General features: G+C 38.4%; 1 protein-coding gene across 2 annotated transcripts in view; it reads left to right on the top strand.

The window, feature by feature from the left end:
- Positions 1–22,228, top strand: part of cdc16 (cell division cycle 16 homolog (S. cerevisiae)) — a 75,633-nt gene that overhangs the window by 19,305 nt on the left and 34,100 nt on the right. For both annotated transcript variants that reach the window (XM_073028937.1, XM_073028946.1), the window contains exons 8-11: positions 740–873; positions 1,996–2,075; positions 10,135–10,184; positions 12,070–12,143. In XM_073028937.1, coding sequence (XP_072885038.1) covers positions 740–873; positions 1,996–2,075; positions 10,135–10,184; positions 12,070–12,143 — 338 coding nt within the window. The remainder of the gene's footprint in view (positions 1–739; positions 874–1,995; positions 2,076–10,134; positions 10,185–12,069; positions 12,144–22,228) is intronic.

Genomic DNA, 22,228 nt, shown 5'->3' with positions numbered 1-22,228 from the left:
TTAGGTCACATTTCCTTCCCGTTCTGATGTTTGGTCTGAACAACAATTGAACCTTTTGACTCACACCTGCATGCTTGTATGCATTGAGTTGCTGCCCCCTGATGGGCTGAATAGATACTTGCATTAACTAACAGGTGTACTTAATAAAGTGGCCACTGAGTGCATGCATGGGCACCAATTCCGAATCTCTCCTATGGCATCTGGGTGTCACATTGGATCAAAATCGCCAGACCCCACCATGGCCTCTTTGCAATGAATCTGCTTTCTTGAAGTACGGTGGCCTGAATCAGCCTTGTTTGTAGCTTCACTCCTGAATTCAGTCCCTATTCCTCTTAACCTCACCTTTCCACATATCTATCCAAGTGCTTCTTCAATGATACTGTTGTACCTGCCTCAACTATTTCCATGGCACCCATTGCATCCTCTGCGTGAAAAAGTTGCCTCCCAGTTCCCTTTTAAATTGTTCCTCTCTTACCCTAAGCTTGTGCATTCTAGTTTAGGATTCCTCTACCCTGGGAATATATATATTGACATAAATAATTCCCAATCTGAACAAGGAAAAAAGAATTTCGAGTTGGAAACAAGTACAGACTTTTAGCTCTTCCAGCAAGGGTTACTGAAATCCTTGTCACTGTTTTCTTCCTATAATTTGTACCTGCTTCTGCTGACTCAATAACTTTCAATTGTTTGACCTGCTATAGTAATGTTGCTTTCACACTGTTCTTTCTTCCCCTAACAGTATAATAAACCAAGTGAAACAGTAATTCCTGAATCAGTTGATGGACTTCAGGATAACCTGGATGTTGTTGTATCCATGGCAGAGAGGAATTACTACAATTGTGATTTCAAGACTTGCTATAAACTGACTTCAATGTAAGTAAAGTCTATACGTCATCAGTAAGGTTATTTACAGCCAACAAAAATCGTGTTTGAAGTGTAATTGCTGTGGTAACAGAGGAAATTTGGCAGCTAATTGGTAGACAGCAGGCTCCCACAATAACCATTGAGATAATGAACAGATTATCTACCTTTGAGAAGCTTGGTGGATAGATATGATTCTGGAAGGAATAGCCCTGCGGTTTGGAATATCTGAAGTTATTATTTTATATTCAGATGGTTGTCACAGGCATATACAACCACCAGTTCCACAGAATATTTTCAGTGGATGAAAATCCAAGGAGCATCATGGAACAAGATGATATCTTTGTGTAAGTAATTGTATATGACCCAAAATTTTAGTATTGGCCTTTTAATACTCCAAAAAGCAACAGGCAAAGGGGTTTGCAAATCAAGAATTTTCCATTTTAGAAGTACACTTAACATGGAAATAGAAATCCTTGATTGAAAAGGTTAGGGCTTTATTCCTTGGAAGGTAGAAGATTGAAGGGAGGTTTGATAGACGCATACAAAATTGTGAGGGGTTTGAGATGGAGTCATTGCAAGAGGATGGGTGGGGCTGCAGCTAGAGTTCATGGGTTAAGGGTGAAAGGTGAAAAGTTTAAGAGGAACGTGAGGGGAAACTTATTAATTCAGAGTGTCATGATAATGTGCAACGGGCTGTCAGTACAGGTAGTGCATGCAAGCTCAATTCCAACATTTAAGTTTGAGTAGGTACACGGACAGTAGGGGTACAGAGGGCTATGTTTCTGGCACAGGTCTATTGGACTAGGGAGTTTAAATGGTTTGGCATAGACTAGATGGGATGAAGGGCCTTTTTCTGTGCTGTACTTTTCTATGACTCTTTAGAGGCTAAAGACTCCCTGAAAGCTGACACTGAACGACGCAGCACTCTCTCTGCACTGCCATAAATTTTAGGATTTTGCTGTGTGGGGTTTGGAAAGGAAGTTAATCCATGACTTACTGCCATGGCTGAGAGTGCCACCCTCTGCCTGACTCCTGCTTATGTTAATGCGGAAACAATTTCATAATTTTTACTCCCTTTGAAGGTAGATTAATCTGATAACCTGAGCTGTTTACTTTGTTGTCTTTTACCAGGGTGATGAATAAAGACCCATATCATGCTGTGCTGCTTCCAGTGCACATTGGAGCCTTGGTGGAACTGAACAAAGCAAATGGTAGGAACCCCATCATATACCTTCATTTATCAGAATCAGGTTTAATATCACTGACATACACTCTGTCACCACTTTATTAGGTACACCTGTACACCTGGTTGTTAATACAAATATCTAATCAGCCAATCATGTGGCAGCAACTCTATGCATAAAGGCATGCAGACATGGTCAAGAAGTTCAGTTGTTCAGACCAAATATCAGAACAGGGAGGAAATGGTAATTGATCTTGGCCATGGAATGATTGTTAGATACAGCCGGGGTGTTTAGAGTATCTCAGAAACTGCTGAACTCGTGGCATTTTCACAACAGTCTCTAGAGTTTACAGAGAAAGCATCCAGTGAGTGGCAGTTCTGTGAGTGAAAAAACTTTGTTAATGAGAGAGGTCAGAGAAGAAATACAAGGTTGGCTCAAGCTGGTTTGGAAGGCGACGGTAACAAATAACTGCACACTGCAATTGTGGTGTGCAGAAGAGCATCTCTGCATGCACAAGTAAATGGGCTGCAGCAGCAGCAGGATGTACTTAATAAAGTGACCACTGTGTGCATGTCACAAAATTTGCTTTGCAGTAGCACTACAGTCCGATAAACAACTAGAAATTACAGTAAGAAAAATACTAAGAAGTTAAGTAAGTTATGCAGAAAGAGAGCAAAAATAGGTAGTGTTCATGAGGTTAGTTTCATTGTCTGTTCAGAAATCTGATAGTGGAGGAGAAGCTGTTCGTAAAACATTGAGTGTTTGTCTTCCAGTTCTTCTACCTTCTCTCAGATGGTAGTAATAAGAGGCCATGTACTGGGTAATAGGAGGGTCCTTAGTGATGGATGACAGCTTTTTGAGGGATCATTTTTTGAAGATGAACCCAATGCTGGGGAGATGTGTGCCCATGATTGAGGTGGCTGAATTTGCAACCTTCTACTTTTTCTGATCCTATGCAGTGATGCAACCAGTTAGAATGCTCTCCACAGTACATCTACAGAAATTTTCCAGCCATTGGTGACATACCAGAACTCCTGCCTAATCTATCAAATATGCACTGCATCAGCCTCCTGCTGTCTGCCTGACACCTGCTCTTTAGACTCTTGGCTCCAGGGGATGGTGTATCCTTATTTGCCCTCAGTAAGACGAAAGAGCTGATTGTGGACTTCAGGAAGGGTAAGACAAAGGAACACATACTGATGCTCATAGACTGATCAGAAGTGGAGAGAGTGAACTGAGAGTGGAGTGGAGAGAGGCACCCTCAAATTTCTGGGTGTCAAGATCTCTGAGGACCTAACCTGGTCCCAACATTATTGATGCAGCTATAAAGAAGACAAAACAGCAACCATACTTCATTAGGAGTTTGAAGAGATTTGGTATGTCAACAAATACACTCAGAAACTTCTATAAATGTACCATGGGAAGCATTCTGACAGGCTGCATCACTGTATGGGGGGGGGGGGGGTGTGTGGTTACAGCACAGGACCAAAGAAGCTGCAGAGGGTCATAAATTTAGTCAACTCCATCTTGGATACTACCCTACAAAGTACCCAAGACATCTTCGAGGAGTGGTGTCTCAGAAAGGCAGCTTCCATTATTAAGGACCTCCAGCACCCAGGGCATGCCCTTTTCACACTGTTACCATCAAGTAAGAGGTACAAAAGCCTGAAGGCACACACTCAACAATTCAGGAACAGCCTCTTCCCCTCTGCCATCTGATTCTTAAATGGACATTGAACCTGTGAATGTTAATATACGTTATTTTTGTGTAACCCTCGGTTCAGCTAGCAGCTTAATCTAGGGGATGATAGCCCCTGGCCCAGCCAAACTTAAGAAATCTTGTTTAGTTGGATGCTGCGCAATGTGTCCCCGATGCAAATTAGTACCACGAAATAACAAACAGTACACAATATGCGATTAAATGATTGAGCTTTATCATTCTTAATTTGACTATATGGTTAGTAAAGAAACAAAAAAAAAGAAAAAGGCCTCATTCTCATGGAACAGTCTAATGCACAAATGTTGGAGCTCACATTGTCATCCATTTGTTCCCATTGACCTCCTCCCTCCAAGCGTAGCTGATCCTCGGACCTGTGCTCCTCAGTCCACTCCATTTGGCGGTCTACCAACTTTCTCCATTTGCATCCTCACTCTTCACCGCTCCCCAACCAAAGACCACAAGATCCCTGCTCCCGGACACAAGAAAGTACAACATCCTGCTCATTGGCTAGCATGCCCTGTTATCTCCAGTCATAACCCAAACATTGGTGCTACAGAGAAATCACTGCCTTAGCAGTGGAACATTACAGAGAAGCCATTCCATTAGTAGTGAAACCTTACAGTGTGTTACATCTGTTTTTGCATGATTTTTAATTTATTCAATATACATAGACAGTAATTGGTTGATTTATCTATATATTTTTCTTCTGCCATTATCATGCATTGCAGTGAATTGCTGCTGTTAAATTAACAAATTTCACGACACGTGCCGGTGATAATAAACCTGACTGTGATTCTGACTCTGCCATTGGTGAAGGAGCACTTGGCTGCTCAACGCTAAGCTAGCCAGGAATATAAAGGAGGATAGCAAAAGCTTTTTTAGGTATGTGAAGAGAAAGAAGATAGTTAAGAACAATGTTGGGCCCTTGAAGAATGAATTGGGTGAAATTGTTATGGGAAACAGAGAAATGACAGAAGAATTTAATAAGTACTTTAGATCTGTCTTCACTAGGGAAGACACAAGCAATCTCCCAGATGTATGGATGGGCCAAGGACATAGGGTAACAGAGGAAATGAAACAGATTGACATTAGGAAGGAAACGGTGATGAGTAGACTGATGGCACTGAAGGCTAACAAATCCCCAGGTCCAGATGGTCTGCATCCTAGGGTACTAAAAGAGGTGGCTCTGGAAATTGCGGATGCATTGGTAATCATTTTACAATGTTCCTTAGATTCAGGATCATTTCCTGAGGATTGGAGAATGGCTAATGTTATCCCATTTTTTAAGAAAGGAGGGAGGGAGAAAACAGACAACTAGCGTCCTGTCAGCCTAATATCAGTAGTGGGGAAGATGCTAGAGTCCATTATTAAAGATGAAATAGTGGCATATTGAGATAGCAGTGATAGTATTGGGCCGAGCCAGCATGGATTTACCAAGGGCAAATCATGCTTGACTAATCTATTGGAGTTTTTCGAGGATGTAACCAGGAAGTTAGACAAGGGAGATCCAGTGGATGTAGTGTACCTTGGTTTTCAGAAGGCATTTGATAAGGTCCCACATAGGAGATTGGTGGGTAAAATCAGAGCTCGTGGCATTGGAGGGAAGGTATTGACATGGATAGAAAACTGGTTGGTGCGGAGAAAGCATTTCATCGTATAGAGTGGAACTACCTTTTTGCAGTCTTAGAAAAATTTGACCTCGGTCAAAGTTTCATCTCTTGGATCAAATTGCTGTACCTGTGTCCTGCTGCTTCTGTTTTAACTAATTTTCAGAAATCCCAAGTATTTAATCTCAAACGTGGCACCCGTCAGGGATGCCCCTTAAGTCCCTTTCTCTTTGATTTGGCTATAGAACCTTTGGCGATAGCATTTCGAAATTGTCCTGAATTGACCGGGATTTGGAGAGGGGGTGTTGAGCATAAAGTTTCTCTTTGTGCTGATGACTTATTACTCTTTCTCTCAAATCCGTCTACATCCTTACCTCCAATGTTTTCACTTCTTGACCAGTTTAGCCAGATCTCCGGCTATAAACTTAATTTACATAAGAGTGAACTTTTCCCAATTAATAAAGAAGCACAAGAACTAACATTTCGTGATCTCCCTTTTAAAGTAGTCCATAATCAATTTACTTATCTTGGAATTACAGTCACAAGGAAGTTTAAAGATCTCTTTCGTGAAAACTTTGCCAGTCTTTCATATACTATAAAACAGAGTCTGGTACAATGGTCACCTCTATCTATGTCTTTGGTATGTCGTATTAATGTTGTTAAAATGTATGTTCTCCCCAAATTTTTATACTTATTTCAATCTATCCCAATTTTTATTCCTAAATCTTTTTTTGATTCCTTAGACTCTATTATTTTGTCATATCTGTGGAAGAATAAACACTCTAGAATTAATAAAATCCATCTCCAAAAATCTAAAAAAGAGGGTGGCATGGCTTTACCTAACTTTCGTTTATATTATTGGGCAGCTAATATACGTTGTGCTACCTTTTGGTCTTTCTTTCACGGCCAACCCGAGTGCCCTAATTGGGTGGCAATGGAGTTGAACTCCACTAAAGAATTATCTATCTCTGCACTTCTTGGCTCTGCACTCCCTAGTAGTCTGTCCAGATTAATAGCTAATCCTCTTGTTAGACACACTTAGCGTATATGGGCTCAGTTTAGGAAATGCTATGGTTTCCATGGTTTTTCCGTTTCCAGCCCTGTCGCACATAATCACCTTTTTTTTTACCTACAACGTACGATTCAGCATTTCATGTTTGGTATAGGAAGGGCATTAGACATTTTGAAGATCTTTTCATTGATAATCGCTTCGCTTCTTTTCAGCAGCTCTCTGTTAAGTTCAATCTGCCCAATGCTCATTTTTTTAGATATCTCCAAATTAGACACTTTATTGCTCCTTTAATTCCTAACTTTCCTGAAATGCCTGCGAAAAATGCTATGGACTTATTTCTTTCCATTAATCCACTAGGTAAAGGTTTAATATCAATTATTCGAGATAAATTAGCAGCTTACGACGGGCGCCTGTGGATAAAATTAAAATGGCCTGGGAACAGGATTTAAATACCTCCTTATCTGATGAGAGCTGGGACTCGATTCTCAAATCGGTTAACTCAACCTCTCTTTGTGCTCACCATTGCCTTTTACAGTTTAAGATTGTTCATAGAGCCCATATGTCTAAATCTAAACTATCTCGATTCTACCCTAACATTAGTCCGCTCTGTGATAAATGCAAGAGGGGCGTGGCCTCTCTTATCCATATGTACTGGTTCTGTCCTAGCTTGGAGAAATTTTGGAAAGATGTCTTCACTACGTTATTGTGTATTCTGAATCAGCACCTAGAACCAAACCCCTTAATTGCTTTGTTCGGTTTCTGGGGCGAGGCAGATTTACGTCTGAGTCCGACCAAATGCTGACTATTATCCTTTGCCTCTCTCCTGGCTAGACGCTTGATCCTCCTTAGATGGAGAGATGTTGCCCCGCCCACTCATGCGCAATGGCTTAACGACATTATGGCCTGCTTGGACCTTGAAAAAATTCATTATTCAGTTCTTAATTCGGATCTAAAGTTCCATAAGGTCTGGGGACCTTTTATCGAGTACTTTCATAACCTTCCTCTTGACTAGGGTTTTTTTTTTCTTTTCGGTCCCTTGCTTTCAGCTCCCTTTCTTTTTTCTGGTAGTAGGCATTATTATCCTCTGTTGCTAAGTGTATTCACAGTCTGGGAGTTTGATTGTCCTGATTTATACTCTCTATATTGTGTTGTGGTTAGTCTGGAGTTGTTTTTTTTGTGTTGTGGGGCTTGGGGAGGATACTAAGTTGTCTTCAATTTAGGTGCTTTTTTGTCAAATTCTCTTCCTTTGTAGCATATTGTCATTGTATGCTTAATTTTGCACTGTATTAATGTTCCTCATTGGGATTTGGGGTTTTTAATTTGTAAAATGTATAGAAAAACTAATAAAAAAAAAGAAAACTGGTTGGCAGATAGAAAGCAAAGGGTAGCGGTGAATGGGTGTTTCTCGGAATGGCAGGTGGTGACTAGTGGGGTGCCACAGGGCTTGGTATTGGGACCACAGCTGTTTACAATTTACGTCAACGATTTAGATGAGGCATTGAGAATAACATCAGCAAATGTGCTGATGATACTAAGCTGGGTGGCAGTGTGACATGTGATGAGGATGTTAGGAGAATTCAGGGTGACTTGGATAGGCTGGGTGAGTGGGCAGATACTTGGCAGATGACGTTTAATGTGAATAAGTGTGAGGTTATCCACTTTGGGAGTAAGAACAGGAAGGCAGATTATTATCTGAGCGGTGTAGAGTTAGGTAAGGGAGAAATACAAAGAGATCTAGGAGTCCTTGTTCATCAGTCACTGAAGGTGAATGAGCAAGTGCAGCCGGCAGTGAAGAAGGCTAATGGATATTTTTTCAATTTAGGTTTTGGTATTATCCCTTCAATATCACCTAATAAAAATAATATTGGGCTATGTGGGAGTTGTATTCCAATAATTTGTTGCAGTAAAAGTCTTTAAATTTATCCAAAAAGGTTGAATTTTAGAACAGGACCAAGTAGAATGTAAAAAGGTACCAACTTCTTGATTACATCGAAAACATTGGTCAGATAAATTTGAATTTGATCTATTTATTTTCTGTGGTGTTATATATAATTGATGTTAAAAATTATATTGTACTAATCTAAGTCGGACATTTATTGTATTTATCATACTATCAAGACATAGTCTTGACCAATTTTTTCATCAATTTTAATACTCAAATCAGTTTCCCATTTTTGTCTTGATTTATGGATTCCTGGTTTAATTGTCTGTTTTTGAATCAAATTATACATACAAGATGTAAATTTTTAAATTTTTCCTTTTTGAATTGATTTCTATTTCATTAGGTTTTGGCATTAACATTGTTTGACCCAGTTTATCTCGTAAATAGGCCTTTAGTTGAAAATAACAGAAAAGAGTGTTATTTGATATTTTATATTTAACCTAAATTGAATAAATATCAGAAAAAATTTATAAAAATTGCATTGGCAGTAGCCAAAAAAGCTATTGCAGTTACTTGGAAATCAGATTCATACTTAACTATGGATCATTGGAATAATGAAATACATAGCTGCATTCCACTTGAAAAAATTACTTATAATTTAAGAAATGAATATGATATATTTTTGAAAATTTGGCACCCCTATCTACAAAAGATAGGATTAAATATATAGGTCCTTTGAAGATAAAATTATAAGTTATTTGGGGAAAATAAAAACTGAAGTTATTTTGAACTCCATGGAACATGTGGGGATCCTCCGATATCCAGGCAATCTTTCTATCTTTTTTCTTTCTTTCTTTTTTCTTTTTTTTCTTTTCTTTTTTTTCAGATAGGGGTCTAAGGGGGGGGAGGGTTAAGGGGAGGGGGAGGGCCAATATTAATTTTCCACTATTCTAATATTCTATTCATTTTATGTAATTCTCTTAAAAATTTAATTAATTAATAAATAAATAGATAGATAGATAAATAAATAGAAAAAAAGAAAGAAAGAAAGAAGGCTAATGGAATGTTGGCCTTTATTACAAAGGGAATTGAGTACAAGAGCAAGGAAATCCTTTTGCATTTGTACAGGGCCCTGGTGAGACCACACCTGGAGTATTGTGTACAGTTTTGGTCTCCAGGGTTAAGGAAGGACATCCTGGCTGCAGAGGAAGTACAGCGTAGGTTCACAAGGTTAATTCCTGGAATGTCCTGACTGTTTTACGCAGAGAGGTTAGAGAGACTGGGCTTGTACACGCTGGAATTAAGGAGATTGAGAGGGGATCTGATTGCAACATATAAGATTATTAAGGGATTGGACAAGATAGAGGCAGGAAATATGTTCCAGATGCTGAGAGAGTCCAGTACCTGAGGGCATGGTTTAAGAATAAGGGGTAGGTCATTTAGGACAGAGTTAAGGAAAAACTTCTTCTCCCAGAGAGTTGTGGGGGTGTGGAATGCACTGCCTCAGAAGGTAGTGGAGGCCAATTCTCTGGATGCTTTCAAGAAGGAGCTAGATAGGTATCTTATGGATAGGGGAATCAAGGGATATGGGGACAAGGCAGGAACCGGGTATTGATAGTAGATGATCAGCCATGATCTCAAAATGGCGGTGCAGGCTCAAAGGGCCGAATGGTCTACTTCTGCACCTATTGTCTATACTGAGACTCTCTCTTCTTTCCTTCTGTCCAATATTTACACCTGGTGCCAGTTTCTTACCTCTGATTGACTCTGACGTTTGGTACAGAATCATTACATTCCCACTGTTTCTAATTGTAAACAGAATTGCATAAATTAACTCTTTCTTTGCATTGTCCTTTGTTTTTCAGAGCTCTTCTACCTTGCACACAAGTTGGTGGATTTGTATCCTAATAATCCAGTAAGTTGTTTTTCAATCACAATATTCATATAAAAATTCATTCACAATTCATGCACTGTTTTCCCTTTCTGTCACTCTGCTTATCTCTCTTAAACACAAGTTTCTACAGATGCTGAAAATCCAGAGCAGCGTGCACAAAATGCTGGAGGAAATCAGCGAGTCAGTCAGCATCTGTGGAGTGGAATAATGAGTCCATGTTTCAAGCTGAGGCCCTTCATCTGGAATCCCGATGAAGGGTTTTGGCTCGAAGCGTTGACTGTTTATTCCCCTCCATGGATGTTGTCTGACTTGCTGATTTCTTCCAGCATTTTGTGTGTGTGTTGTTTATCTTTCTTGATGTTGATCCCAATGACCAGAAATTACCAAGTATGTGGGTGTTTGCTTGTGTTGGACATCACAGTTGAGCTATAACTTGCCTTTGCTTGATACCTGCACTTTCACCTGGTGATGATGATCAAGTGATTGGCAGGTACTGGGGTCATTTTCTCACCCCCAAGTTTTGAGGTGGGTCGAGCCTTGTGTAATCGGTCAGCCATGTAATTCTGGGCCAGTAGTGGGATCTATGGCTCCTCTTTACATAGTTTTGATTTATGGCTGATTTATTATCCCTCTCAACCCCATTCTCCTGCCTTCTCCACGTAACCTTTGAAGGCCTCACTAATCACGAACCTATCAACCTCCGTTCTAAATATACCCAATGGCAGCCTCCATAGGCAGCTGTGGCAATGAATTCCACAAATTCACCACCACCTGGCGAAAAAAATTCCTCCCCTGTTCTAAATAGAAGTCCCTCTATTCTAAGGCTCTGCCCTCTGGCTCAGCTTTTCAATATCGCTAGGCCTCAGTGAATCTCCCCTCATTCTTCTAAACAAAATCAGAATCACTGATATCACTGGCATATGTTGTGGGAATTGTTGCTTTGCGGCAGCAGTACAGTGCTTACATAATAACAAAACTATAAATTACAATAGAAGTATATATCAAATAATTAAATAAATAGTGCAAAAGGAGTTTAAAAATTTTACAATATTGTCCATTCAAAAATCTGATGGTGGAGGGTTAGAAGCTGTTCCTGAAACGTTTAGTGTGTGTCAACATACCATCTAGGTGACTTTCACATCCACAGAATCTCCTGTCTTCTCTAACTATGAAATCCCAAATCATTACTGCACTCCACTTCTCACCCCTTCCCTTTTGAGCCATGGAGCCAGACTCAGTGCCACAGACCTGGTTGCTACGGCTTCTTCTGGAAGGCCATTCCCCCCTCCCAACAGTATCCAAAGCGGTATACTTATTATTGAGGGGAACAGCCACAAGGATACTCTGAACTGGCTGCTGACTTCCCTTTCCTGACAGTCACCCAGGAACCTGCCTCTTGCAACTTAGGGATGACTACCTACTTGTAGCTCATATCTTTTTTACTCCTCATTCTGCCTTTTGAGCTTAAAGTTATTGAGTTACCGCTCCAGTTCCTTAACACGGTCTCTATGGAGCTGTGGCTTGATGCATGTCACGCAAATGTGGTTATCAGGGAGACTGGGATCTCCCATATTTCCCATATCTCACACGAGGAACATATTACTACATCCAGATCCATTCTCAGCACACTAGATATGTACGAACAGGTGGGAAAAAAACTGTTCTAGACTTTTTATTTACTTACTTACTTAGTACCTCCATTTGTGCTTGCCCAAGCCCGTTGAGCCAGAGTCAGACCACTTTAACAATGCCTCACACCTCCTTATTGGCCCCGTGCTGAGAAAAAAGCCAAAAAATTACCTGAACTCTTTTTAAACCTCACAATGTGTCTCCAACGTAAGACTGCTTATGCTGATTGCTAGCCGCTGAGGAAAAAATGCTGTTTCTCTTGCCCCTTGCTGAGCAGGTGTCCTGGTTTGCCGTTGGCTGTTACTACCTCATGGTTGGCCACAAAAACGAACACGCCAGGAGATACCTCAGGTGAGAATGCAGCTGTGTTACATGGTCCTTTACAATGGTTTTGTAGATTCTCGCATAAATCCATTTTTTCTTCTAGGTTTTAATTTTATTTTAGTAATTATTTGTAGGTTTGGTTATGTTTTACTGAAAAAGTGGGCTCCCATGACCGGGTGTTTAGTGGTGATGTTAGGAAGCACTTTCTCACACAAAAGAATTCCTTTCCCCAAATTCTAAGGCTTTCTTTAAAACTTCCAAACAGAGATTGGTGTATTGTCGTTTGGTGAGAGGATTGTGGATCCAAGACACATTGTTTTAGGGGCAGATTAACTGTGGCATTTTGGGGGGGTGTTGTTAAGAGGCTGAATGTCCTCTTGACCCTGTGTGAGGTGTGTAACAACATTGAGGCAGCTGTGAGTTCTACAATGCTGATTAGGGTTGTGCACTATAGTACAGTCTGACATAGATTGGTGATTGGGTCCTTTGGAATTATCAATTTTTGTACCCAGTGTTTGAGTTGTTCCATACATCCGATATCCAGACACACTATTGACTGTTTAGAATTTTATAAAGCAGAAAGCAGCCCGTTGGTTCTCCAAGGAGGTGCTTTGTTTCTCTATATCTTTCAGTTATCTTCCTTCTCACTCTTCTATTTATTATGAAAAGTTCATGCTCCTCTTTAGGTTAAACTGGTGAAAGGCCAATTGCAACTGAATTAGACAGGAGTTTGGGAGAGTAGATTAGGAGTAGCTTTTATTGAGTAACTCCACATCCGACATGAAGGAAGTCGAGGATGGCAGGGTTTGTGAACCGTGGATGATTAGAGGTGCTGCAAACTTAGTCAAAAAGAAAACATGACACATATGTAAGGGGCTGAAAATCAAACAAGGCCTTTGGGGAATAAGAATAGAGAATCAGGAGGTATAAAAACTCCTCTGAAATGTCTTTTGTGAATAGGACTAGGGAATCGTAAGGCATTAATTGCATATTTTTAAAAAAGAGATAACTGGGAGAGGGTGGGACTAAACAATACTAAAGAAATACTTTGCATTGTTATTCACCAAGGATAACAACATCAGGGCAGCATAGCTGATATTCAAAGTCTTGTAGTTATCAGGATCATAATCAGGTTTCATATCATCTGCATATGTCATGAAATTTAACTTAGTGGCAGCAGTTCAGTACAATACATGATATGTGTATGTAAAAATATGAATTACAGTAAATATATATTAGTTAAATTAAGTATAGCAGTGCAAAAAAGAGAAATAACAAGTGAGGTAATGTTCATGGGTTCAATGTCCATTTAGGAATCGGGTGATCGGGAGTCCCGGATGGTAGTTTGCCTCCCTGGTGCCAGGGTCCGGGACGTTTCTGATCGCGTCCAAGATATCCTGAAGTGGGAGGGTGAGGAGCCAGAGGTCGTGGTACATGTAGGTATCAATGACATAGGTAGGAAAGGGGAAGAGGTCCTGAAACGAGAGTATATGGAGTTAGGAAGGCAGTTAAGAAGAAGGACCGCAAAGGTAGTAATATCGGGATTACTGCCTGTGCCACGCGACAGTGAGAGTAGGAATGGAATTAGATGGAGGATGAATGCGTGGCTGAGGGATTGGAGCAGGGGGCAGGGATTCAAGTTTCTGGATCATTGGGACCTCTTCTGGGGCAGGCGTGACCTGTTCAAGAAGGACGGGTTACACTTGAATCCTGGGGGGACCAATATGCTAGCGGGGAGGTTTGCTAGGGCTACAGGGCAGACTTTAAACTAGTAAGATGGGGGGGCGGAAATCAATTTGAGGAAACTATGGGAGAGGAGGTTAGTTCACCAGTAGAGCAAGTAAGTAGACAGTGTGTGAGGGAGGAAAGGCAGGTGATGGAGAAGGGATGCGCTCAGCCCGAAGATGTAGGGGAGAAGAAAGAAAAGGATAATAAATTTGAATGCATTGCTAGGGATGAAAAGAGAGGAGGAGGTGGAGAGTATCTTAAATGTATCTATTTTAATGCTAGGAGCATTGTAAGAAAGGTGGATGAGCTTAAAGCGTGGATTGATACCTGGAATTATGATGTTGTAGCTATTAGTGAAACTTGGTTGCAGGAAGGGTGTGATTGGCATTAGTTGCTTCAGGTGTGATAGAGTAGGGGGGGCCAGAGGAGGAGGTGTTGTATTGCTTGTCCGAGAAAATCTTATGGCGGTGCTTTGGAAGGATAGATTAGAGAGCTCCTCTAGGGAGGCTATTTGGGTGGAATTGAGGAATCAGAAAGGTGTAGTAACACTGATAGGAATGTATTATAGGCCACCTAATGGGGAGCGTGAGTTGGAAGAGCAAATGTGTAAGGAGATAGCAGATATTTGTAGTAAACACAAGGTGGTGATTGTGGGAGATTTTAATTTTCCACACATAGATTGGGAAGCTCATTCTGTAAAAGGGCTGGATGGTTTAGAGTTTGTGAAATGTGTGCAGGATAGTTTTTTGCAACAATACATAGAAGTACCGACTAGAGATGGGGCAGTGCTGGATCTCCTGTTAGGGAATGCGATAGGTCAGCTGACAGATGTATGTGTTGGGGAGCACTTCGGGTCCAGTGATCACAATAGCATTAGCTTCAATATAATTATGGAGAAGGACAGGACTGGACCTAGAGTTGAGATTTTTGATTGGAGAAAGGCTAACTTTGAGGAGATGCGCAGGGATTTAGAGAGAGTGGATTGGGTCAAGTTGTTTTATGGGAAGGATGTAATAGAGAAGTGGAGGTCATTTAAGGGTGAAATTATGAGGGTACAGAATCTTTATGTTCCTGTTCGGTTGAAAGGAAAGGTTAAAGGTTTGAAAGCGCCGTGGTTTTCAAGGGATATTAGAAACTTGGTTCGAAAAAAGAGGGATGTCTACAATAGATATAGGCAGCATGGAGTAAAGGAATTGCTCGAGGAATATAAAGAATGTAAAAGGAAACTTAAGAAAGAGATTAAAAAAGCTAAAAGAAGTTACCAGTTTGGTTTGGCAAATAAGGTGGAAGTAAATCCGAAAGGCTTCTACAGTTATATTAAAAGCAAGAGGATAGTGAGGGATAAAATTGGTCCCTTAGAGAATCAGGGTGGTCAGCTATGTGTGGAGCCGAGGGAGATGGGAGAGATTTTGAACGATTTCTTCTCTTCGGTATTCACTAAGGAGAAGGATATTGAATGGTGTAAGGTGTGGGAAACAAGTAAGGAAGTTATGGAACCTATGACAATTAAAGAGGTGGAAGTACTGGCGCTTTTAAGAAATTTAAAAGTGGATAAATCTCCGGGTCCTGACAGGATATTCCCCAGGACCTTGAGGGAAGTTTGTGTAGAGATAGCAGGAGCTCTGACGGAGATCTTTCAGATGTCATTAGAAACGGGGATTGTGCCGGAGGATTGGCGTATTGCTCATGTGGTTCCATTGTTTAAAAAGGATTCTAGAAGTAAGCCTGGCAATTATAGACCTGTCAGTTTGACATCAGTGGTGGGTAAATTAATGGAAAGTATTCTTAGAGATAGTATTTATAATTATCTGGATAGACAGGATCTGATTAGGAGTAGCCAGCATGGATTTGTGCGTGGAAGGTCATGTTTGACAAACCTTATTGAATTTTTTGAAGTAGTTATGAGGAATGTTGACGAGGGTAAGGCAGTGGATGTAGTCTATATGGACTTCAGCAAGGCCTTTGACAAAGTTCCACATGGAAGGTTAGTTAAGAAGGTTCAGTCGTTAGGTATTAATGCTGGAGTAATAAAATGGATTCAACAGTGGCTAGATGGGAGATGCCAGAGAGTAGTGGTGGATAATTGTTTATCGGGATGGAGGCCGGTGACTAGCAGGGTGCCTCAGGGATCTGTTTTGGGCCCAATGTTGTTTGTAATATACATAAATGATCTGGATGATGGGGTGGTAAATTGGATTAGTAAGTATGCTGATGATACTAAGGTAGGAGGTGTTGTGGATAATGAGGTGGGTTTTCAAAGCTGAGGAGTCTCAAGATGGCGCTCATGGAGTAAACCGCACTTAGGCTTTGCTCCAAAACTTTTACGTTTTTTAGCCTATAAACACCCCTTAAACTTATTCTAAAGGGGTTTAAATATACTGAATTCTTCTTTTTAAACTATTTGAATTATTCTCAACTTGCTGAAATGTCTAAAGTAAAAGAACCGAAACAGTCGAAAGAATTGGTACCTTTAGAAGCAGTTGCGAAGATTGTGGAAACTAAATTTGAAGAGATGCAGGAAAAATTATTCCTAAGGCTTTCGAAGTATGATGATCGTTTGAAATCACTCGAAGAAAAGTTTTTGGAACTTTCACTGGAATCACAAAAACAACAGGCAAGCATTTTGGCTCTTGAAGAAGCCGCTCGTAAGAAAGATCGTATGATTGAAAAGATACAAGAAGAGCAAACCTCGACTTCTCAACAGATGGATCGTTATAAAGTTAAAATTACGGATTTGGAAAATCGCTCTCGAAGGCAAAATCTCCGGATAATTGGGATCCCGGAAGGATTTGAAAGCGGTGATCTTACCGTTTTCTTCTCTAAATTTCTAGTGGATGTCCTGGGCAAAGAGGTCCTGGACCCCCCTCCAATAATCGATCGAGCACATCGGGTAACAAGATTTTATGCAAGTTCAAGTTCGAAGCCGCGGCACATAATTTTGAGGATTCACTATCCTCATATCAAAGATCGCTTGATCCGTCTGGCTCGTAAAAAAGGTATGATTATCCATCAAAATTTCAAGTTTCGTATCTTGGAAGACTATAGCCCAGAAGTATTACGGGCTAGGCTGGCTTTCAGATCGGTTATGTCGAATTTTCACCAGAAAGGCTACAAGCAAGCGCTGTTATTCCCAGCACATCTGAGAGTCGCCCTGGATGATGGAACTGTTCGGCTGTTTAAATCGCCTGCGGATGCTCAAGGTTTCCTGGATCAATGACATTCTATTGGGCTGATCAGTGTAATTTAGCCTATAAATTTGGATCTATTATGGTTTGATATATGGGTCCTTTTTTTTATATGGCTTGCATATACTTTTTATATACGATTAAAGCTTTTTTTCCCTGCTAGGTTTATGCCGATTTTATAGTTTTTCATATTATTAATCTATTTGCGTTGAAAATGACCGATTAGGGTTTCTCTTTTGTTTTTCTTTTTTTTAAAATAAAAAACGATATACGCTTTCCTTTATACTTTTAACATCTGAATATTAAAACTGAGAAAAAAAAATGGCGTTTCTTCTTCCCGACTGACTCCAGTGTTTGGAGCGTCATAACTGTTTTGATGTATTTGAAAGTTTGAAACTTTTATTTATTGTTTTAATTCTTTTCTTTTAACTTTTTTGTTTATATACATTTATAACACTAATTTTATATCTTAACTTTTGTAGTATTACCCTTTTTATAATGTGGGTTGTGTGTATTTTCTTAACTCTATTACGTTCGAGTTGCCGTCTTGAGACATGGGGGTAGTTTTAGTATTAGCTTGCTCGCTTGCCTTTTTTGGCTTTTTTCTTGGGGTTTCAAGGGTGGTGGGAGGGGGATTTTTCTTTCTTTTTTTGTTTTTTGCTTGCTTTTTGCTTAGTTTTATTTTTTGGGCGCATATGAAACTACAAAAATGGCTGCAGTGCTATGACTTCCGGTTTCCTTTTGAACTTACTTCCTTCTTCCGGGTTCATGAGTTCACTTTTCTTTCGAACTTATGTATTAACTATAATATATACTGTCATGATGGTTAAGACTATTAATTTCGTTTCTTGGAATACTAATGGTTTAAATCATCCGATCAAACGGAAAAAAGTATTCAATGTATTCCATAGAATGAATGCTAATGTTATCTTTATACAAGAGACTCATGTAAGGAAGATGGATAGTCAGCGCTTGTTTAGGTTCTGGAAGGGCCAACAGTACCACTCAAATGTGCAAGCTAAAGTGAGAGGTGTGTCTATTTTTATAGACTCATCTACTGCTTTTATACATCATGAAACAATTTCAGATCCGCACGGTAGATTTTTGCTTATTACTGGTTTACTTTGTAATCAAAAAGTTCTTCTAGTTAATGTTTATGCTCCAAATACTGATTGTCCTGAGTTTTTTAAATGTTTATTTACATCCTTTCCCAATCTGAATCAATATAGATTGATAATGGGCGGAGATTTTAATTGTTGTTTAAACCCTGTGATGGATAGGTCCAAGCCCATTCAAATTTTGCCGAACAAATCGGCTTCTCTTATTAATTCCTTTATGGTTGATTCAGCTATTTGTGAGATTTGGCGTTTTTTACACCCTAATGACAAAGAGTTCTCATACTTTTCCCATGTCTATCATAGTTATTCAAGAATTGATTACTTTTTCATTGATCAGCATTTACTCACAGATGTCATGGATTGTAAATATGACTCAATTACCATATCTGATCATGCACCTTTGAAGTTATCTATTAAGGTGACGGATTCATATACTAGTACGAAAAGTTGGAGGCTTAATCCTGTTCTTTTGCAGGACTCTGACTTTATTAGCTTTATTAAACAGCAAATTGATTTGTTTTTCTCAATAAATTCTACAGCAGAGATCTCTAGTGGAATTTTATGGGATACTTTTAAGGCATATATTCGTGGACAGATTATTTCATATTCTGCTGGAGTTAGGAAACGAACTAATTCCAAAATATTAACATTAGTTGATAAAATTAAGGCAATTGATAAGATCTACTCATCAACTCCTAGTAAAGAACTTTATAAAGAAAGAGTGGAACTCCAAATGGAACATAGTTTACTATTAACCTCCTCGATTGAAAGTCAGTTAATTAAATCGAAGGCTCAATTTTATACATATGGAGATAAGTCAGGTAAACTACTAGCTAATCAATTGAAAATTGCTTCAGATAAGCGACAAATTACTAGGATTCGTAAACAAGATGGTACTTTGACGATTGACCATAAAGAGATAAATAAAGCCTTCCAAGATTTTTATAATTCCTTATATCAATCAGAATGTACTAAGGACTCTTCTATTATGAATGAATTTTTAGGGAAATTGAATATTCCAAAAGTAACTGTTGAAGATAACGTATTTTTGGATACACCTATTACCGAGTCTGAAATAGAAAAGGCTATTTTTTCAATGAACTCGGGTAAAGCTTCAGGTCCAGATGGTTTTTCCGTAGAATTTTTTAAATCCTTTTCTTCTATACTTTCTCCTTGGCTTTGTAAAATTTTTAAAGATGCATTAAGTATAGGTAAACTACCACAATCTTTTTATGAAGCTTCTATTTCTTTAATTCTTAAAAAAGATAAAGACCCGACTGAATGTGCATCCTATCGTCCTATATCTTTGCTGAATACGGATTTTAAGATTTTTAGTAAAATTTTAGCTATTAGATTAGAAAATATATTACCTCGGATTATTTCTGAGGATCAGACCGGATTTATTAAAAATCGCTATTCATCTTTTAACATTAGAAAATTAATTAACATTGCTTATACCTCTACATCTAAAATCCCTGAATGTATTATCTCTTTGGATGCCGAAAAAGCATTTGATAGAGTCGAATGGTCATATTTATTCAATACATTGCAACATTTCAATTTTGGATCAAAATTTATATCATGGATTAAGTTAATATATCATAAACCTTTAGCTTCGGTTTTTACCAATAATCAAAAATCCCCTTTCTTTCAATTATTTCGCGGTACAAGACAAGGTTGTCCTTTGAGCCCTTTATTATTTGATATTGCTTTAGAACCTTTGGCTATAGCTATTCGTGAATCACCCAATATTTTAGGCATTACCCGTGGAGAGACGATGTATAAGGTATCATTATATGCGGACGATTTATTATTATATATATCTGATCCTGAAAAATCTATTCCTGCTATTTCTTCTTTACTTGCTCAATTTAGTAATTTTTCTGGTTATAAATTGAATTTTAATAAGAGTGAACTTTTTCCATTAAATATGTATATTCCAATTTATAATCATGTACCATATAGAATCGTTACAGATTATTTTACCTATATAGGTATTAAAATTACTAAAAAACATAAAGATTTGTTTAAAACTAATTTTTTCCCCTTAATAGATCAAATTAAGCAACTTGCTAATAGATGGTCCCCACTTTCTTTGTCTTTGGTAGGCAGAATTAATGCCATTAAGATGATGATATTACCTAAATTTCTATATTTATTTCAAGCATTACCAATTTTTATTCCTAAATCTTTTTTTGATATGGTTGACTCTAAAATATCTTCCTATTTGTGGCAGAACAAAAATCCTAGATTAGGTAAAAAATATTTACAGAAGTCAAAGAAGGAAGGCGGCTTGGCTTTACCAAACCTAAGATTTTACTACTGGGCAGTTAATATACGGTATTTGATATTTTGGACACAAGAATTGACTACAGTAGCTGGCCCACAATGGGTAAATTTAGAATGTAAATCTGTGCAAGATTTCTCATTGATCTCAATTTTAGGATCTTCACTTCCTTTTTCGTTACTCAAAATTAATAAACAGATAACTAATCCCATAGTTAAGTATACATTACGAATCTGGTTTCAATTTCATAAATCTTTTGGCTTGAATAAGTTTATACTGTCAAGTCCTATAATATCTAATTACTTCTTTCGGCCATCATCTATAGATCAGGCTTTTTTCCTATGGAAAACAAAAGGTATAAAATGTTTTCGTGACCTGTATTTGGATGATAACATTATGTCCTTTGAACAGTTATCTAACAAATACAATTTACCTAAAACCCATTTTTTTAGATACTTACAAATTAGAAATTTTTTATATAATGAATTAAAGTCTTTTTCGAAAGAATGTCCACTGGACATTACAGAGAGAATTCTAACTCTTAATCCTTATCAAAAGGGTTTAGTAGCTATCATTTACAATATGATTATGAAGATACAGCCGGATATATCAGAAAAAATTAAGAAGGAATGGCAGGAAGAATTGCATTGCCCTATATCTACTGAGCAATGGGAAAAAATTTTATTATTGGTAAACTCATCCTCTATTTGTGCTAAACATGCTCTAATACAATTCAAGGTTGTACACAGAGCCCATATGTCTAAAAATAAAATTGCTCGATTTTATTCTTATGTTAATCCAACCTGTGATAGATGTCATTCTGATATTGCTACATTGACTCATATGTTTTGGTCTTGTCCTTGTTTACAAAGCTATTGGAAGGATATTTTTAATATCATTTCAAGAGTTTTAAATATTAATCTTCAACCACATCCTTTTACTGCAATTTTTGGTCTACCTATGATAGATAATATGTGTTTATCTGCTTCTTCTCAGCGAATGATTGCATTTGCTACACTATTGGCTAGAAGATCCATTCTATTGAACTGGAAAGAAATTAATCCTCCAACTGTATTTCAGTGGCTCTCTCAAACCATTTCCTGTTTGAGTTTAGAAAAAATTAGAAGTGTGGTCTTTAACTCCTCAGTTAAATTTGAGGAAACTTGGAGACCATTTATTCAACATTTTCATGTGAGTTAAATGGTCTGATCCTGAACCTTATAGCTACCATCCTGAATTGTATAAATGGAGGTTCGGAGTCATTGGCACTACTGTGTGTACTTAACATTATACAATTGCCCATGTTAGTTTTTTTTTATATATTGTTTTTTTTTCTCTTTTTTTTGGGGTTTTTTTGTGCTTTTTGTCTTAAATCCTTCATATTAATATTATAAGTTTGGGAGACTTTTTACATTGATAATATATAATTGATTATTAATGAATCTATTGTGTACTCTCAAATGTTTTTTGTACTTATATTTTACTTATGTTATGTTCTTAAAATCAATAAAAAGATTTAAAAAGAAAAAAGAAAGGTTTTCAAAGCTTGCAGGGAGATTTATGCCGGTTAGAAGAATGGGCTGAACGTTGGCAGATGGAGTTTAATGCTGAGAAGTGTGAGGTTCTACATTTTGGCAGGAATAATCCAAATAGAACATACAGGGTAAATGGTAGGGCATTGAGGAATGCAGTGGAACAGAGAGATCTAGGAATAACAGTGCATAGTTCCCTGAAGGTGGAGTCTCATGTTGATAGGGTGGTGAAGAAGGCTTTTGGAACGCTGGCCTTTATAAA

This window comes from Hemitrygon akajei, chromosome 2 (genome assembly GCF_048418815.1).
Source record: "Hemitrygon akajei chromosome 2, sHemAka1.3, whole genome shotgun sequence".
Lineage (NCBI taxonomy): Eukaryota > Metazoa > Chordata > Chondrichthyes > Myliobatiformes > Dasyatidae > Hemitrygon > Hemitrygon akajei.
The sequence above is the reverse complement of the archived record's forward strand: the minus strand, read 5'-3'. Positions and strand labels throughout refer to the sequence as shown.